This window comes from Pundamilia nyererei, unplaced genomic scaffold (genome assembly GCF_000239375.1).
Source record: "Pundamilia nyererei isolate P.nyererei 1_Seehausen unplaced genomic scaffold, PunNye1.0 scaffold00154, whole genome shotgun sequence".
Lineage (NCBI taxonomy): Eukaryota > Metazoa > Chordata > Actinopteri > Cichliformes > Cichlidae > Pundamilia > Pundamilia nyererei.
In genome coordinates this window covers 979,805-1,000,066 of record NW_005187555.1, presented here as the reverse complement: position 1 = coordinate 1,000,066, position 20,262 = coordinate 979,805, and the positions used below count along the sequence as shown (strand labels likewise).

The 20,262-nt window shown below is 46.7% G+C and overlaps 1 protein-coding gene across 3 annotated transcripts; it reads right to left on the bottom strand.

Moving 5' to 3' along the window:
• Positions 1–276: 276 nt before the first annotated feature.
• gramd2ab (GRAM domain containing 2Ab) lies at positions 277–17,965 on the bottom strand. 3 transcript variants are annotated; one of them, XM_005745110.1, is made up of 12 exons: positions 17,797–17,965; positions 11,059–11,171; positions 5,734–5,791; positions 4,392–4,464; positions 3,894–3,997; positions 3,610–3,708; positions 2,852–2,923; positions 2,719–2,778; positions 2,513–2,648; positions 2,343–2,436; positions 2,107–2,208; positions 277–1,932 (listed from the first exon to the last, which is right to left on the bottom strand). In XM_005745110.1, the coding sequence occupies exons 2-12, from the start codon at positions 11,163–11,165 to the stop codon at positions 1,884–1,886; spliced, it is 954 nt and encodes a 317-aa protein (XP_005745167.1). In that variant the 5' UTR covers positions 11,166–11,171; positions 17,797–17,965; the 3' UTR covers positions 277–1,883. The 3 variants fall into 3 exon arrangements, with proteins under 3 accessions (XP_005745167.1, XP_005745166.1, XP_005745168.1); XM_005745109.1 differs by having other exon boundaries at positions 17,791–17,964; XM_005745111.1 differs by lacking the exons at positions 11,059–11,171; positions 17,797–17,965 and adding an exon at positions 7,972–8,510.
• Between the last annotated feature and the right edge of the window lie 2,297 nt (positions 17,966–20,262).

Sequence of the window (20,262 nt, the reverse complement as noted above, 5' to 3'; positions counted from 1 at the left end):
CTAATAACAATAAATGTTTACTGAACTTACAAGGTTTCGATCTATTGCTTTAGTAACAAATTGAATTTTAACGTGAAAAGAATGGAGGGAGTTGCTCTAGTTTATATAAGTTCAGTTTTACCTGAAACTGGATGAGTATTCAGCATGAGTTTTTCATTTATTAAAAGTATTTTTTAAATTCCTGCAGTAGTTGTAGCAGGTTTGCACCAACCAGCAGAACATAGCTACTAAAATATCTCACAAAAAGAGACAAACCATATTTTTTGATGGGTTGTTTTTTAACAGAAAAAACACCTTTTTTAAAATTATTTTTGAATCTGAAATTATAGGTTGGCCAAACTATATTTACAAATCTGAGGCCATTACACCTCCCATACCTCACAGAGGTCAATAATCAGCCTTTTCAAGAATGTTCACCTCACAAATTGTGATATTTTACCACGAAATAATAAAGTGGAATTATAGAATATGCCATGAACTAAACCGTTTCTTACCAATTTCCTGGAATTATTGAAAATGAGCAGCAACAGAACGAGCTGCACGAGCAATGATAATAATGTCATGAAATAATGCACAGCACATTTGAAAATATCAGCTTTAATAGTAAATTCAGCTTGTTTACATGATTTATTAAAAAGACGTCCACCTCTGGCGGCTGATCTTTGTGCACATTCATCATACAACAAATCAGCCTGATCGAATACTATTAAACAAAGATGGATTCGGGTTCTCTGCATGATAAGAAAAACGTTCAAATCTTGATGCTACAGCTCTAATGTAACACAGCAATCCAGCGTGATGTCATCATGGTGATGTCATCATGGTGATGTCATCATGGTGCAGTCGCTGTGTCTCAAAGGAGAAATCAGTCGCTGCAGTTCTGAATGCAAAGGTGAGCAGCGAGGTTCTCCAGCCGTCAGATACTGTTTGTGTGCATATTAGAAAATAATGAGGAACACCTTTTGTCATTAATGCTGCAGTGATGTGAGAGTTTATTAATCCTGAGCTTCTATGCTGAGTAACACTGAGGAGATGATTAATGGCAGGAAACCTTCCTAACACGTGTAACTACTCATCTGGTGTCACCTGACGGGTCGACTCAGGTGTTTGCGTGCCTCTGTAAGCTGTTCGTCCACCCCTGAGCTCTCCTTCTTCAGCTCGGGATCCCGACGTCTTCCCAGGTCACATGAGCTATGTGACGAGCCAACAGACTGTACATAAAAGACAGCAGATCCTGTGACGTCAACGCGGTCCCTCACACCTGCATTCTTTCTAATGACCAGCAGGGGGCAGTCGGCTTCAGGAAACACAAACATCAGTCACTGATTTCAGGTTTAATTTAACACAACGTTCAGAGTCAGGGGGCACGGGGAGGGGGGAGGGATTCAGGGGGGCGCATCTCTGCTTTAAAAACTCCAACATGGAGGCGGGAAACGTTACAGTAACTGTGTCCGTCTTTTATATACAGTTTATGGCTGAGTCCTGTGATGAGGGTCTGAGCTCGATCGTGATGCTTGGATCTGGGCTTTTCTCCAGCTTCTAGCAGCTGACGGTGAGGCGAGGCTGGATGTGTGGGCCAATCAGACGCCTCCTTGATGGTGACGTGATGGAAAACAGTCGAACACTTCTGTGCGGTATCCCACAACACATTTTCAGTTCTCGGGACCTTTGACTGACCAGGAATGCACACGCCGACATTTCTGTCCCAGAGGTCAAAGGTTAGTCTGCTGCGTGTGTCGACTACTGTAACATCTCTATGTTAACCGGGTGCTGGCAGGGGTCAGATGAAGCTCCTTCCTCCTCCTGAGAGCCTTCTCCTGCACCACCAACAGCTAACGCTATAAAAAGCAGCCTTTCTGCTCACACGCTGACAGGCTGCAGGATCAGGTTCCTGTCTTCTGATTCGCCAGCCAGCAGGGCACTTCTCCACACCTGGAAAAGCCGCATGCAAATTTCTGTGAATACGTGATGGATGTGCTCCACGATGCAGCCACAGAGCATCAAGCTGTGTTGATTTTATCTGATTTAAAAGGATCATTTAAAAACCTGAAGTCTTGGCTCTGTGAGGGGAAAAGTTTCTGAGAATACACCTGCACAGGTGCGTACCTCTCTCTCAGCGTCGGCTGGCTGCTCAGGAAGCTGAGCTGCTGCTCCAGACGACAAACCCTGAAGGCCAGATAGCAGGACGACAGGACCAGCAGGAAGACTCTGAGAGAGACAGACAGGTAAAAAACACCTGACACACCTGTGAAGAAGCGCAGTAAAGCCGGAGGTTCCTCCTCGCTCTGCATTCAATCGGCAGACAAAAGAACCGGCTGTGTATGCTGTTTAATCTGACTCACAGCAGGATGAAGAGTCTGAGCAGCTGGTACTCTGCGTGGCCCAGTTCAGGTACCGGCTCTGTCAGCAGGATCTTCTCCGTCTCCAGGCTGCAGTCTACACGCACGAGACAGAGAACACGGGTAAACGCATCCTTACCTTTGAATGTGGGCGGGCGGATGCACGGGGCTACCTGTGAGCGTGTGAGCACTGAAGGTGGTGGTGGTGGCGAGGCTGGGGGTGGAGTTTCCCAGCAAATCGGGGAGAGAGGAGGAGACGGCGGGAAGCGACGGTTTCCGTCTCCATTTCAGCACCTCTGGAAACTCGTCCTGACAGAGAGACGCAGGTTCAGAGACACACCTTTGTAAAAAGCAGAGAAGCTGCCGACGAGGCTGTTACCATGGACAGCGAGCTGGGCTCCTCCAGGTACTGCTTCAGACTCAGACTCTTCCCGTTCACCTGAGCACAGACAGAGGACGCCAGGTGAGCCAGAATCAAACATTCGTTACCAGGAAGCTGAATGTGGACCGACCTGCAGGTGGGTGCAGATCCTCCTGAGGACGTCGTAGACGCTGTCTCGGGACAGCAGGGACACAAACACGTACTGAGGACGGAGACAAAGACAGAAGGCGTTCAGAGTCAGTTCGCCCAATCGCAGCGAGGTCCAGACGGGACCGTAGCTTCGGCGCCGCCCTCTGAATCCTCCATTTAAACCAACTCCAGCAGCAGGAGCCACTCACACCCATCCCTCTGTCAGCCACCAATCGAATCATCCACCCATCATTCATCCGTCCATCCTCTTCTGATCAGAGAAGCCCTCCTCCACTTGTATCTGCGATCCCATATTTAGGTAACGACTCGCAGCTCGTAACGGGTTTTCATTTTCAGCTGATCGGAACAACACGATCATGTTTAAAGTTTAAATCTCACAGAAACAGGCGAACTCTTAACGCCCCGATACGGCGGCAAAAGGCAGGAGATCAGTTAGGCTCGGGGCTTAAGCGGTCAAAAGCCTTTAAATAGTTCATACTCCTGTGAGGCGAGACAGCGACACATTCCCGTCCATCAGCAGTGAGCGCGGACCCTCCAACAAACGCCTGCTCGGCGTGCGAGCGGTGGCAGAGGAGAGCGCGCTCTACAGGCGCTTCAACGAATCTCGGAGTCAGATCAGAAATGCCTGAATAATTCTGACTGACTGCGCAGAGCGGATGATGTCATCACTCTGCATCTGGTGCAGGCAAAGAGAAAGCTCATTAATCACATGATGCTCGGACAGGTCAGCGGGGATACCTTCTGTCCTGTATCCATGGTGATGGCGAGGCCGTTCGGCACCAGACCCGCAGTCTTGTGCTTCTTCACCAGCCGGACCGACACCACCGGGATGCACACCTGCCTCGGGAAACACAAACGCACAAAGTCAGAGCTTCTCAGGTGAGAGGCGCCTGAAGCTGAACCTGAGAAGGTCAGACGTCCAACCCTGGGCCACCTGCTCCACGACCCCGAACGGGATTTCTTTAAATTAATTCACTGAATTGATTCAAAGTGGCCATGTGACAGGTGATGTCATCGCTCACCTTGATGTCTTTGCCGAACAGGTTGGCGTAGAAACACAGCCAGTTCCTGGAGATGTAGAGTCGCCCCTGCAGCAGGATGTCTCTGAGCAGAGCGCAGGAATACGCTGCAGCGAGAGCGGATCGTGTTAGCGTAAACGACTGAGGTCGTTTGACAGACACATGAGCAGATGTCAGGACACGGTTTAGATCAGACATCGGTTGGGAAGCAGAAACTGTTCTCACGGCATTCTTTACTGAGGGATTTCTGGCTAGCTCGCTGAGTGGAGGTCACCGCGGGGCGTCTACTCTCATTTCTGCTGTTTCAGGCGTTTTTGGGTGAATTTGTTGCATTTGTTTTAGACACATGCCATCGACACGGTCACAGACTTGGACTGGATACCAGCGCCCTGAGAGATTTGCGAGCGGTGCCGTTGACAGGAACCGAATAATGATTTCAAAGTGTCGTGCTGACGGTTTCACATGTGAGCTAAAGCAGGCGGTGAGTGCTGCACTCGGTACCTTTCATCAGGACTTCTTCTTTAGGAACCGCCTGGAACAGTTTGTGGTACTGAGAGTTGTATTTGCTGACAGTCTGTGGACGCACAAAAACACACGATTACACGTTTGCATGGAGAGCGTTTACAACACCAGGTTCAAAAGGTTTCCCATCACGGCTGAAGGACGTGCAGCTCATTTCCTGTTTGTCTACAGCGGAGGAGACGCAGAGTTTGTGTTTTTATAGTTAAGGCAGAAATGTCCAATATGTCTAACGATAAAAACACATTAACACGGTGCTTTTATAGTTCACTTATTTTATAGTTGGAAACATTTTCTTTACAGTGAAAAAACAAATCAGCTACAGATTCATATTTATAGTTTCATTTAATAAAACATCTTTATGGTTATATAATGGCACCTGTTATTTCCATATGAAAACAAACAGAACATTAGTGGCTTATAACCAGCAGCCTGTTTAATAAAGGTTTCTTTTTATTAGAGTGAATATTTATGAATAAATGTTCTTTATATTCAAACAAACATCATACTGTCTGTTATTGACAGTATATTTGTTGTTGGATAGTTTATCTGTAATAAAAATCGGTTCATGTTATTTGTTTAATGGTACATTTATGTTCGTTTTATAGTGAAAACCGAGACGTTCCTGTCACTTCCTGTTATTAATAGTGAAATAACAGGAAGTTATTTCACTGTATAATTTTAGTGGGAAAAACCCAGAAAGTTGTTTTATTTCATGGTGTATTATTTATGGAAATAATCCCAGAAGCTCGACCCCATCCCGTCTCTGGTGCGTGTTTTACTTTCAACAGGCTGGCGCTGATTCCTGAGGCGTGATCGGGAAACAGCTTTGAGTTTGTATCACCTGAAACAAAAGATCTGAGCGCTTCCTCCAGCTCAGCTGACTACAAACCGAGCGGCGTGTTTCTGGAGCATTGTTTGGGTTCCTCGCATGTAGGTCAGACATTACATCATGTACACACCGCCCTGCCCCCGTACACCTGTACGGCTTTATTCTGCGAGACTTCCTGCCTTCCTCTTCCTGTCTGAGACAACAAAGACTGAAACAACAGTCAGCGGCAGCTCGACACCCAGGTCTCCATCGTCTTCTCTGATCCTGCCTCGTTGGTCCTAAAACATTAAACTAACGGATAAACCCAAAGAAATGTTTGGGATTAGAGCTGCTGCTGCTTCCTGATGGTCGCCTGAGCTTTTCTGTCCACTCACGTGGATCCTGCCCACAAAACACCCACACAAACACACCGCTGTCCCCATGGAGACTCCTGCTGCCCTGCTGTCATCTCTGGACCTCCTGCTGCTCTGTGCGAGGGCAGGTTTTACTTACCGATTCTCTGTAACACTTCTTCACGTCTTCGTAGGACAAGTCGTCGATCAGCTGCAGCCTGCGGGACACAGCAGCACCTTCGGTTAGACTCAAACACAAACTGCAGTTTCTATACTGGGAGCGGCCCAGTGATACCAGAAGTTCTCCTTTTAGTCCCAGAGAGCACAAACACACTGGATTAGAAGGAAATGCACACAACTACAATCGCTCCTGAGTGACTTCATCACTCTGTCTCATCGCTGTGGACGAGTTCTGGTCCACTCTTCTCCACAGGTTGTTTCACTTCATCGATGTTTGCAGCATTTATTCATGCACAGCTCTCTGAGCTCTGCGGCAGCTCTTTGGTATTCATGGTTCACTCGGCTCCTCCTCCCTCCACCACCGCCCCCAACCGCCTCCTTCAGTGAACACTGAACAGGCTCAGCTCTCGCTTCACCACGACGGTGTTCAGGGTTCGCACCGTGGCCCCAGTCAGATTAAACATATTCCATTAACCCTGACCTCATCATCTCTTAAATGTTCTTATCTTTCATTGAAAATGACTCCTACCATTGCTGGATTCATCACTTACAGCGGAGGGGGGGGGGCTGCAGATTTTAGACGCTGATTTACATCACATGAAGTTCTCCAGACGCCTGGCAATCAACTAATCTAAACTAAAACCTGCAGGAGCCGGCCCCTGAGGCCTGGAGTTCCCCTGCCTTACAGGATCAATTATCTGAGGGGAAATAACATATTCAGCACTAATTTATTCCTTTATTTGTTAAACGGTCGTCACTCCTGTAGAAACACTTTGCAAAGCTGCTTCTCTCTCAGCTTCTCTTCACCAGTTTTTCTGCTTCACCTGTTTCCTTACACAGAGAAATGGGGGCGGGGCATTATGGAGATAATATTGCTCAGGACTGATGGTTACGAACGATACACAGAGTCACGCAAATATTAGTGAAGGAGGCCCGTTCAGAGGGTTTGGAAACGAGCTCGTAACTCTTGACGAGGAGAAACAGCTGCTTCCTTAAGATCACCGCTGACGTTGTTCCTGCAAACCTCCAGAGCTTCTGCTTCCACTGAGGTGTCTCACCTGCTGATGATCAGTTAATCGAGTGCATTAACTAAGTTTCCACGTAGTGATTTTGTGCTATCTGGGATAATCTCTGTGCAGAAACCAGGAATCCTGGAAAACTACTGTACTGTGTCTGTGAGCATCTTCAGGGAGAGGCGTCTCTCATCCAAACAGACATGAATGGACAGTAAATTCAAAGCTCTCATGACACATCACAGCACGACGTGTCATCACAGTGCAACACACACGGAGGTTTAACCTCCCGGCCAAAGAGCGCGCCAGCACTCGGCTCAAGAACTGCTCACAGTCTGGAAGCTGATTCATGCACAGAGTACAGTGGTGAAGTTTCCCTCCTGCAGCCTCCTGTTCTAACTGCAGGACGGTGCTTCACACACAGAATAATTATCTCCACACTGAGCCACTCACAGCTGACTGTGGCCTCCACCATCTACAGACACAGACAACACACCTGACCGGCCCCGTGCGACCCCCCGAGGCCTCAACAGCGCCGGATGGTGACGCTGGTCACGTTTTGCTCATTTGCATGTTTCTTTGAGCTGCAGCAGTGCAGCTTTTACTCATGCGAGCCCGGCTGAGGCTCGTGAGGAGCCATCGCCACGTTCTGTGCAGCTCCAGCTCCTCTGTCAGAAACAAGGCCTTTAACGCTATCTGTGAGGGACAGCCAATCAGAACAAACTTGACTTAAAGGGGGAGGAGCGAAAACAGCTTGTTTCTGAGTTAAAGAAGGATTGACCCGAGCACCTGCAAACACTCTGGAGGTCACAGATGTTCGGCTGATCAGAAGCAGCAGAAGATGATGGAAGCGACACAGCTGACCCTCAGGTCACCTCACCGTTTCAAACCCACCGCGTCCCTCGTGTCTGACAGACGTCTGCAGATGCTCTAACGTCATTAATGATCTTCTTCAGTCATTTTATGCAAACAGGAGAGTTTCACTGTCAGCTGATTTTCATCCTCGATCCCAAACTAACTGAACAAACACGAGGTCTGCGGCTGATTTCAGAGAGAAATCACAGACAAATCATTAAAAATCATCGTCACCACACCAACGACTGACTTCTGGGAAAACTACGAAAATTCACATAGTTTAAAAATCTCTGATTCAAATTGATGGGAGGAAGTTTTTCTCCGACCCAGAGCCGAGCGTCTGTCTCTACCTGTCGCGTCTGTCGTCTCCCATGTTTTCATAAACTCCTGCTTGGCTGCTGACGGCGGCGTGAGGAAAGAAACGTCTGACCGGTCACGTGAAAAACATGAAGAGTGAGGAAACATCAGCGTGGAGAGCTGAGCCGAGGTGTTAATCCACCTTCTGACACACAGCTCAGGCTCTGCAGTTTGATCACACACACACCTCGTGTCAGGTTTCCTGCTCATGTAAATGCACTGTGGGCAGGAAGGGGTGAATCCATGTGAGGTTTATGCAAAGAGGAAAACAAATGAGGAGCTGAGGAGGAGGTCTGACCGCGAGCGATGCTGATGAGCGTTATTAACGACTCCCATCGGCCACTGCAGCTCCGAGGCCGACTGGCACGCTTCCCTCTCCCACTGAAAACACCATAAAAGAAGTAACTGTGCAAACTGTTGGAGCGTGCAGGGAAAGTGGGGCAGAGAAAGGAGGACGTGTTCACGCCGCACAACAGATTAGAAAATTGTTGTTCAGGTGCCAAGCCGGGTTTAGTCGACACACTTTTAGATTCCCTCAAAAATGAACCCCCCCACCCCCCACCTCATGATGCTTAATCGACGTAATCAACTTTAATTTGATGCAGTGTGAAAAAAATGCACAGAAATAAATTATTTTTCAAGAAATATTAAATAGATTCAACATCTTTCTTCAACAGAACTGCACAGATGGAAAAAGTACTACAGCTTACTAGGGTATATTAGACTTAACAGTTACTATATACAGTAAAGGACTTCTATATATTTTACATCAGATTAAAACTTTGGGTGTCAGATAATTATTTATTAAAAGCTCGACATTTTAAATGAGAATAAGAAAGAAAAGTATGTCTTTGTGCCCCCTTTTCCCTGTTCATGCCCTATCGGCCCCCCTGGCTAAACTTTGCTAGATCCGCCCCTGCACAGTTACCAGCATCAGCTGTAGAAAAAGATCCTGGAGTAGAAAGTAATATTAAATAAATTCTAACAGCAGCTGATCAAGCTTAAACGTGCTGCTGTTGTTCAGCCGCTGGTTTCCTCTTTCTGGTGCAAAGTGGGCCAAAAACAAAGAAGAGAGCCGATCAGCTGATCACTGATCAGTTTCATGATTGAAGTAGCAGCAGGAGAGGCAGTCGCTCCATATATCTGTTGATGAAATGCTGGTTTGGTAGCGAGGCTACAAATACTCAACCAGACCACAGGGCACGCCACAGCCGCTCGATCACGTGACCACACTGCTGCGACGTGCTACAGTTATGAGCCGAGTTACGCCGTGTCGCAAGTTCTGTGAGGTGCTTTTTTGATATTTAATGGATCGGATTACTTTTTTTTTTTCTCTCCGCTATCCAATCCAGTAATTTACGTCAGTATCGGGCCGATACCGATATGTAATATCAGATCGGTCCATCTCTAGTAGGCGGTAGGGTAAAGTGTCTTGCCCAAGGACACAACGACCAGGACAGAGAGCCCGGGGATCGAACTGACAACCTTCCTGTTACAGATGAGCTTCCCAATCCCCTGAGCCACGGTCGTCCCCCGAGACGGCGCTGTTTCGCCTCTGTCGTCACATCTGGCCTCTTCTCTGCGTGGAGCTTTAACCTGCAGGTGTGGACGCCACGCCGACTTCTGGTCATCCCAGTTTTTGGCATATTGGTGAAACTCTCTCTCTCTAAGATGTTTTTTTTATACCTGATCATGTGACGGAGCTGCAAACTGTTCCTCCAGCTGTTTCTGTTTACTGGTGGTTCCGGTAACAACCACACCTTCTCTGACGTCACAGAGATCGTAGTGCAGAAAAAACTGACAAACTGAGTGTTCAAGCGGCCTGCAGGATTACTGCACAAACTGCAGGCTCATCGTTACGAACTCTGGTCATGTTTAACATGAAGAGCCACCTCAGGGCCGGAGATACAATCATCTTCATATTTATATCTATATCAGGGACGATCGTTAGTCTGAAAGCTTCAGTGAATCTTAGGCTGCGTCACACTGCAGGCGAAAGCGCATCAGATCCGACTTCTTTGACCCTGTGCGACTCATATCCGATCATGGTGTGACAGCGTGAACGGCACAAATCCGATCTGGGTCACTTTGGTACGTGGTGCTGAATCCGACACATATCTGATGTTTCAGAAAGCGACTGCTGCTTGATGGTCAGGTCGCATTAAATCCGTCTTTTACGTCACTGACACAAGACAGACGCCAAATATCAGCGTCCAACATCGCGAACGCTTCCTGAAACTGTTGGGAAGACAACGTTGGAGAAACGTGAACATTTTATTTGTCCTGCATAACCTGCAGATTCTGACAGAAATCGATCCTTTGAAGCTCCGCTCCTCTAAAACAGCAGTACGGATCATTATTAGGCCAAATGTAAAGAACAAAATAACTTAAGTCCAAAACAAGTCTTTATATTAAGGCCATCAGTCAAACATGCTGTTGCTCTGGGTCTAAACAGAGCGCGTTGTGTGTGACGTCTTCTTTTGTGCACGCGGCGCTTTGAGCGTTCACACTAGAGCGCGTTTGCTGTCGCATTTTATCTGTAGTGTGAACGAGCAGACAAAAAAATGGGATTTGATCAAAAAATCGGAATTGAGCATCAAGACCTGCAGAGTGAACGCAGCCTTAGAGTGTTTCTGGGGTTTTCCTCCTGTTTGGCCTCTCAGGCTTTCTCTGCTGCCAGGAAACGTGAGCTGATTGCACGTGGTGCAAACACACACACACACACACACACACACACACACACACACACACACACAGACTGTGACTGCAGCTTGCTTCATACGTGACGGGAATAAGAGCGCAGCGAGAGACACTGAGGCTTCCTCTCACTGCCGACTGTCTCTCCTGCACGTCTCCTCAGCTTTAATCTGCTGCCAAACACACACACACACACACACACACACACACACACACACACACACACACACACACACACACACACTCTGTCAGGACTAATGAGGCTGTGGGCTCCTCCTTCTGTTTCGCTCACACTTTGAGTGTAAGCGAGCGTCCGGCCGTCCTCCTGTCCTCAGCCTCCACCAGCTTTCACACTGGCTCAGGAACAAGCTGCAGTTTCTCACCTGAAGGGTAGGGGGCAGGGTCCATCCTCCTCCCTGGGGGGCTCCACCTCATGGGGGGGCAGGACACCTACATCATCACTGAGCTCCAGCTGCTCTGACATCATCATCACCACCTGGAAAGTCAGGAGGAAAAACAGCATCAAGAGTTTTAATCATCAAACGAACCTGTGCATCATGTCTTATTTAGTCTTATTTTAGTTTTTAAAAGAAAACAAACAATTTTTATTATATTTATTTTTGTTGATAGTCTTTACCAAAACAAAGTAAGAGGTAAGAGGATCTCATTTTTATGATAGGAAAAACGCACTTTTCCTATCATGTTAGCACCTGTGAGGCAGATCACAGATGATACATCATCCAGGACTGTGTGTACATGAGGGTGCGCTCTGATTGGTCAGCTGAGCTGCAGAGGAAACCTTCGATCTGAAGGACCACACGTTACGCCGGTGCTGCCATGGCAACAGCACGATGGGGGAGGAAGATGGCTTCTCACGTGCAGTGTGTGTGTGTGTGTGTGTGTGTGTGTGTGCGAGGTCGCAGCCTCACACCGACATCGTCGACGTGCAAAAATCAGATTGTGATGAAAAGAACTGCAGTGACTTCATTTCCCAGAGTGCCCCTCTGCCCTGGCATCCTTTCTGTTGCCGTGCGCCTCCTTCGGCGCGTTCGTCATGGCGTCTGCGGGCTCACTGCAGCTTGATGCAGAATGAAATCATATGGGTTCACTTTTATCCTTCAAACAAACACGAGCAGTTTCTAATGTTTCTAATGTTCAGAGTTTATTTTCTCTCAGAGGCAGAGAGAGGTGGTTGATGGGAGGACCGCGTCAATCAGACAGTGGATCGACGCGCTGCTCGAGTTATCAGCGGATTTCACATTAAACGCACTTCCTCTCAGCATCACATCAGCACAATCACTTCCTCGTTTTCAGAAAACGTCCAAAAACAGTTTTTTATGTTTACTGGTGTGACCGAGGAGGATGCTGGGACAGGAGGAGAGCCCTGTCAGGAGCTGCAGCACTGTGATGGATGAAATCTTTGCAACACAAAGATGAGGGTTTAACACTGTGGGGAGAAAAGCTTTTGAAACAGTTCTCAGATATGACACACGCACACATGTGAGTGAAGGTTTCCACCAACAGCCGTACCTCCACGGCCGCCGAAACGAAGGATATATTCAGAGAAAATGAAGATAAAAGCTCAGAGAAGCCATGATGCAGCTGATTCGACCCGTGCTAACATGCCCGTGACATCGAAGGAGGTGGGAACGCACTACAGTTGCCTCGGTAACAGGCGTGATGCTTACACTCTTTCACCTGCTTCGGCTGACAGCTGGTGCTGAACCCTCCTCCTCTTCCTCCTTTTCCTCCCCTCCCCAGGATGATGGAGTCAGACACCTCAGCTGGTGCAACAACCGGAAAAGTGCTACTCTCCTCTTTCTCCTCATTTCCTGTCACATGACTCCTGACGAGCTCCTGCAGGCCTGAACACGTTCATCGCAGTTTTTTCTACTCTTGCATCTGTGTGATGTCATACAGAGAGGCTCCACCCATCCGAGGTTCAAACCTGCTGTTTACACGGACCAGCCAATCAGAAAAAAGTTGTCTTTGAAAGGGGGGTGGTATGAGATAAAGAAGGATTATTCTGAACTGTGACTGATGCAAAGCTGCTCCAGCAGAGTGTAAGAATAATGATCGTCATCATCATCACCTGTGTCAGTTCTTCGGAGCATGAAGAGCTCGATCACAGGAAGCAGTCTGAATGCCGACTGCTGACCCGAAGCCTTCAAACTGCCAGCCTGCACACAGAGCAGCTCTTTCTGTGTTTTCCTCATCGTGGTTCCTGATGAATTGCATCTATGCAAACGATAAGAAAATAAAACTCCTCGAAAGCCACATTCAAACTTCACCACCTGCCTCTCCGAGCATCAGGACGCCGTATCCTGCAGATCACTGAAGGCGGAGGGACCCGTTTGTCTTTAGACATATTTCTATTATTGCGATCCATAAAGCTTTGAAATCTCCAAAAAAGCCATCTGACAGTCTGAGTCAGCTGACTTTACTTCTGAGCCTATTGTTCATATTTTTAATCTGAGTATCCAGGATGATATCATCCCTAAAATCTGGAAAGCAACCTCTGACCTCTCAGATCTGAACATCTGCCGTCTGAATCCAAACTTTGTGTGTGGACCTTAAGTATCAGGATCGATGAAGAGCTTGGGTCATCAGCATCTCTGATGGTAACAAAGGACAGTGGACGGCAAGCACACTGCTGTGTTTGTTGAGCTGCTGTTAGGAGGTAAAACTCAGATGTAGTAAAGATTCCTGAAGATGAAGGAGTCCCCCAGGGCTCCGCCGTAGACCCTGTTTTATTTTCCTTTTTTATGAATAATATAAGAAAGAATATGGCTACAGCTAGAAAGCTCCTTTATGCAGACAGCATACTTTACTCGGCGTGCTCACCTCTGCATCAGGTTGTCGAGGGGCTTCCTTTCAGCAGCTGCAGGCTCTTAATGCTAACAAAACCAAATTCAGGTTGTTTTCCAGGAATCACTCATAGATAATGTTGGTATCCACACCCTCGGAGGAGATTTTATGGAAAGAGTGTCGTTCTAAGAAGGTGTAGGTCTTCGGTTGGATGCTCAGATTTCTTCTGGTACTCAGTGAAAAAGCTTTGATTGATTAAACATGGCTTGTTTTGACTCATCAGTTGAGAAAAACTTACACAGGAAACCTTTTAAAGTTTTCTTGGTTATGGTGACGTTATGTATACGCAGAGCGCAGAGACCCTTAGAGGAATCTCATTTCTGCCACTTATTCTTTCAGTCGTGGCCCAGGTGGCGAAAGATCGATCGATGCAGTTTGCAAACATAAAACTGAGATACTTAAACTCCTTCACTCGAGGCAGACACTCTTCCTCTTTAAGCGAGCACATCGTGCTTCGGCCTCAGACCTTCAGCAGCCCTGCAGCTTCACGCGCTGAGGGTGAAGGTTTTTACGCTCCTGAAGAGGACGCTTTTTAATTTGTTGGATGTGGTTTGGCTTGTTCCTTTAAGCCGCTGTTTTATCTAAACATTTGGACCCTAATTTGCATTTGGTCAACAGTTTGCAGGTTCTGTGTGAAGCTCTAAGCCGTGTGAACAACAGCTTGTCTTTCTAAAAACAAAGATTGGTAATCAGACGGTTTCATGCAGCGGTGGTGGTTAGGAGGAACAGGAAGAGCCGTGTCATCGAATGATGACTCTGAAACCTCACGCTGATGAGAGGACAGTTAAGTGTTACCGACAGAGCTTCCGGATTATCTATGGAAAGTGGTGTTTCGATAGCGTGCAAGACTTTGCATATAGCAAAGCTCGAGGTACAAAAAGGTACACGCCTGAAAGACGAAACCTGAAGGGAATACAAACAGCTGCTTATTCAGTCAGACGAGACCAAAGTGAAACAGTCTGGGTGAGAACGAGCACACCACGACCAACGCATGTTGACCCATGCGGGTGGGGGTGTGTGGAGCTGGCTGTGAGTCGGGGCTCTTTCCAACACGCTCTAACAAACATGTGCTCGATGTAATTCTACTTGCCCAACAAGACTTTAATGCACAACTTCTACTTTTATTAGAATCCCAAACATGTTTTACTTTAATAAAATAGTCTCTTGATTAGGGCTGGGCCATGTCATACCGCTCACGGTAACACCGGTATACCGTTGGGCAACGATAAGAAAATGAAACATGGCGATAGAATATGGGTAAAACGCACAGGCGCAGTGCTTTTGTTTTCATACGCACATGGCGGAAAAAGCACGGCGGCGAAAGCGGATCGTTGAATGAAACGGAGGAACCAGAACTGGTTTGTAAAAATGCTGCAGCTTCAGTGGAACTGGTTTAGCTTTCGTCCGTCTGATACACAACAAAGCACTGTTTTTGGTAGCGCATGCTAGCGGGCCGTCGTTATTACCAAACCGATTTGATGTGGAACACAGCAGTGGCACAAAAGAGGTTTTATTCTCATTTCTCAACAAAAATGCAGCTGAGACATGAAGCTAATCCAGAAGCAGTTTTTCTGCTGGCCACTCGAGTCACACGCTAATTCAAACTTTATTTACACAGCGCCAAATCACAACAACAGTCGCCACAAGGCGCTCTATATTGTAAGGTAGACCCTACAATAATACATACAGAGTATGTACATTTCATGTACATCTGCACTTTTATTAACACACAGCGCAGATGTACAAGAAACAATTACTCAGAAATAAATTATCAGCATTTATTAAATAATCATGCTCCATAAATAAAAGAAAACAATGTTGTTTTGTGCATAACAAAGAGCTCACAACTGTGCAGTCAAAATGTAAACTAACAGACGCTGAGCACAACAACAAGCAGCTGCTCTGTTCTTAACTTCTACTGCGTGACCGACAGCCTGGAGTTTGAAATCCTCTTCGTAACCGCGTCTCTGACCAGGAGCCGTTTATGGTCCTTATACGCACACAGTACGGTGATATTACGCTGAAGCACAGTACGTATCACTCCGCGAGGCTCCAGACTACGGCAGCCGTAACGCGGTGCGGCTCCGTAGCAAAGTCGTACTCAAACATTTTTAGTCAGATTGCTGAGCGCCGTGTTCCACAGAGAAGCGGTTCGTGGTCAGTGAGCACAACCAGAACTCATACATAAGGCGCGCTGTCAACTTTTGAGAAAATGAAAGGATTTTAGGCCGTGCAGCACCTCTGGGCGTTAGCGTGGTTAGCTCGTTAACACGTTGACGCCGTCCAGCCCCACGCACGGGGCGATGCGCAGTAACTGGTTAACGGAGATTTGCCGTGTCCAGCTTGTCGCTGCCTGCAGGTGAAGCGATGGGGGAGGAGGGGGTTTTGTGGTCAGTGAAGGAGAGGCGGAGCAACGCAGCGTAGAGACAAAAGTGGACGAAAGAGAGGCAAACCTGCGGCTCCACAACTATAATTATAACATAGACTACATCGATATAAAGGATATTGTCACATCTCTTATCTCGTATAAAAGTATATTTTTTAAAAACTCGATATATCGCCCAGCCCTACTGCAGAGAAAACCCAACAATCATGTGACCCCCTGTGAGCAGCACTTTGGCGACAGTGGGAAGGAAAAACTCCCTTTTAAAGAACCAGGCTCAGGGAGGGGTGGGGCTATCTGCCGCGCCAGGAAGACGGGACAAATGCAATTTTGCAGTTGCCATCAGAGTCGCCCCCTGCTGGTGATTAAGAACAAACTGCAGGTTGAGACATTTAAACAGCTCTGGGCCTGATTTCGTCCTGCAGACCAACACTGACAGTGAGCTTCTGTCTCTGCAGCTGCATTAACTTTGTGCCTCGCTGTCATTAACATGCAGCACCTCCCCTGCAGGCCTCAGTGTGTGTGTCTGTGTGTGTGTGTGTCCAGCACCACAAACAAAACACCTCTTTGAGTGAGGAGCTGCAGAGCGAGGCCGACTCACACAGCTACCCCACAGCCTCACAGCAACAAAAGGAGCTCCTCGTTTCTACTTTTAGTCATGTTGATAAAATCCTCATCACTCTGTGCAAAGCTTTTCATGAAGGTGGAAATTACACTTGTTGTTATCTGTATTGCTCACTGACCGTTTTCTTTGTGAGAAACGCAGCGCGGGAACAACTCTGACCGTAAAACCTCAAAGTTGTGGAATAACCCCGGGATCCAATCATATTACTGATAATCTGATAATGAAGTGTAACCTGATTACTTCATCTTCTGCAAACCCAGCACAGCCGATCAGGCTGAAGATGGGAGCTTCTCGAATGAGCTCAAAATCAGTTTTTCCCTGAAAATCTGCGACTTTATCACTTTAAACTTTTACTCTGAAGATCATTCCTACATCATCACGTCCTCTCTCCAGCTTCCTTTTCCTTCTTTCCTCCCTCCCCTGTCTTCCATCCTTCCTGACTTTTTTCATTCCCTCTTTCCTTCATATCTTTAACATCCCAGCAGCTTTGTCTCTGTGTAGAAATCAACTCTTTAAATTTATCCTTATTTTCCAGATAAAAATGAAATTCACACATTTCTTTCAGCGCCCTTTAGGACGAGCCCGAGAGCACCCGTTAGCTCGCTTCTTTGGTTGGCGGATGTAGACAGAAAGAAAAAATAGTTCCTCTGTGAAACGGCCCGGGTTTGTTGGCTTAGTTTGGTGGATTTTTGTGTTGAGGCGTGAACGATCGCATGTGGAAACAAAAGTCAGGTCAAAGTGCTTAAACGGAGGCTTCACAGACGGGTGATGTCATGTGGTTACTTCTACTTTTTTATACAGTCTGTTGATGCTTCCATCTTTTATATACAGTCTGTGGCCACATCCATCTTTTTTAAAAGGTGGTGTCTGTAACATAGCTGCTGGTGTTTGGTGAGTTATTTATTTAAGTCGATTTTAGGTGGAGGAGGGTGGAGAGTTACCTCAGCCTGACGCGCTCACGTGCATCAAACCCACATTAATAAAGTTCAATCAGATGTCTCATTGATATCTGACATCATTTCAAGCTGTCATTCAGTCTGTATCCATAAAAGACGGTTTGTTACAGCAGTAATGTGATTACTAACGTGTGCACGTGCTATTAACGCGCACCTATGAAAACAAAGCTGCTGCATGTAAAGCGGTTTATTACTGATGAAGGAAAATATTAAAATAAGATCTCAGTAGACTCAACAACAGAATCCCCGCAGCACGAGCGCGTGACTCTTAGCGCAGACTCACCTTTACCTGCGAGGCTTATGCAGTCTTCAATCACGTCCGCCGGAGTCCCGGTCGGTCCGGTGTCGGTCCCCGAGTCCGTCCTTCAGCACCGACACAGGGCGCTCCCCTCTCTCTGTGCACGAGCTGCGCAGTCACGCTGGCAGCATTCGACACAGCGTGTGCAGGAAGTGAGCGGAAGTGCCTTTCAAAGTAAAGAATGAATGAAAGTTGAGTGTTTAAACGGGTTTCACTCGTGAGGCACATTTAAAAACGTTTCTCTGTCGGTTTCTAATCCAACCCCACACAGATGTTCCTGATGTTTCTGCTGCGTCATCATCACCTGTTACCTGTCTGCGTCTCACCTGTCTGGATCACCGTTCGTCAGATCCACTGTCTCTGAAACACACCTGATGACATCATCACATCTTTGGTTGAAAATCATTTCTGTGTGTTGGAGGGGCTGATGCCCAGGTGTGTTTAGAGAGGTGCGGGGAGTGGGGCGGCATCTCCTCCTGATGTATGAGAGCCAACCCCGACTGATGTGATTGGATTAAACAACCACAGTCACATTTCCTTCCCTGAGTGCAGCTTTAACATGCCGGCACTTTTTAAAAATGATGAAGGTTTATAAGCTTTAAAGTGAATTCAAACTACCAGCAGGTTCTCAGCTCCGCAGGTCACGGCTGATTCCTTCAGCAGAAGGAATCTGAGTAAAGGAGGAGACCCAATCCCAGGTGAGTCCATCCCAACCATCACACCTCGACCCACATGATGACCCTCAGGACCTCCTCCAGGCTGGGACACCAGCTTGACACCAGGCTGAGAGGTCAAATCTTCATGAGCCTAACAAGTCGTCAAGGTGCCTTCACCTCAAACAGGAAGCGAAGAAACAGCCACTGTGACATCACTTCCAGGACACAGGTGTTTCATTGCACAGAAGTTAAAGCTGTGCTTTGGTGTCATGACTTAAAGGAGGCCTGTGAATTCATGAAGACTCAATTCTTGTTGTTCAACCTCCTGAAGACTTAATGCAGCTGTGGGTCTCTTACACTCAGGTTTACCTGTCACAGGTGAGTCAGACAGCTCATGTTAACCTGAACCCTCCGCCAGGTGTTTAAAGTGGATGTCTTTTTATTTTTCCCTGAAACACAGTCAGGGATGGTTTCCTTAGAAACCACCATCATCCCAGGCTGCACGTGATGCGTTCAGTGGACATCTGTAAACGTCACGAACGAGAAACAAACTCCACATCATTGAAATGTTTCTGTTGAGCTATTTGAGAACTCAACAGCGCCGCCGTGTGGCCAAGCGAGTGCACTGCATCAGAAATCAAACAAACTTCCAAACCACCAGATTTTTTAGCATTAAACAAAACTCTCTTTTTAATATTGGCTTTTATTTCTTCATATACAATAAAGCAGAAGCTTTTCAGTTATCCTCAGAGGCAGTCGTGATGATGAGGAAACATGAACAGATGTGGAAATCCGTTCAGTGGATATCTCTGTGTGTCCTTAAGTGGCAGACCCAAAAACCCTCCACAGCTGATGAACAGGATCTGAGAGTCACGAGGAAAAAAGAATCAAACAAAGAGAAAAACAAAATGAAATAACCAACGTGAAAGCAAAATGACCCGAGTAAATAAGTGAAACTAAAAGTCTTTGTCAAACTGATGACATTTATAAAAACGGGGTAGTTATCGCTACGGTAATAGTTGAAAGAAACGAGATCAACAGCCAAACCGTCGCACACCAGAGGACCTCCACAATCACCCTGTGAGGATTTTAATTTGTCAGATTATTTTTTTATATGTTTGTCAACAGAACAAGTTTCCACTGAAAGCACAGAAAACATACCTGACAGAATCCTTTGGCTGTCTTATATCCACCTGCACAGGTAACATTGGCAGGAAGACCAGGCCACTGTTCCTCACAGACGTGTCTATCAATGACACGTCCACCACCCTCACTCATCAACAGGCTCCCCATCAGTTTTACTTTCTCCCCATCCAGCCACATGACAACGTGATTTTCTTGTATTTCAGCAGGAAGCTGAATTGTTTGTACTCTGTGGTCTAATCGAACTTTCTCAGACAGCTGACACAGCATGGAGTAAAAATAGAAACATGTTTTTCCACATAGAGGCTTTTATTAAAAATATAATTATACCACAAACAGGTCAAACGAAACGGTGGTCTTACCTTGAGTAACATGATGTCATTACCAAGTCCAACGTGTTGGTAATTTTCATGGATGATTTTGTTTTCAATTTTTACTTTCTGATGATTTTACCGTTCTTCAGATTGTGGTTGCCGAGAACGACGTGTGTGAGGCCTCTGAGGGAGTAATCAGCGAGAATTTAAAATGTAAACTATTTTAAACCTGATCTCTTGATTTCTCAGTCGTTACATGCAGGATAATGTCAGCAGCAGTGTTGGCCAAGTTACTTGAAAAAAGTAATCAGTAACTAATTACTGATTACTTCCCCAACAAAGTA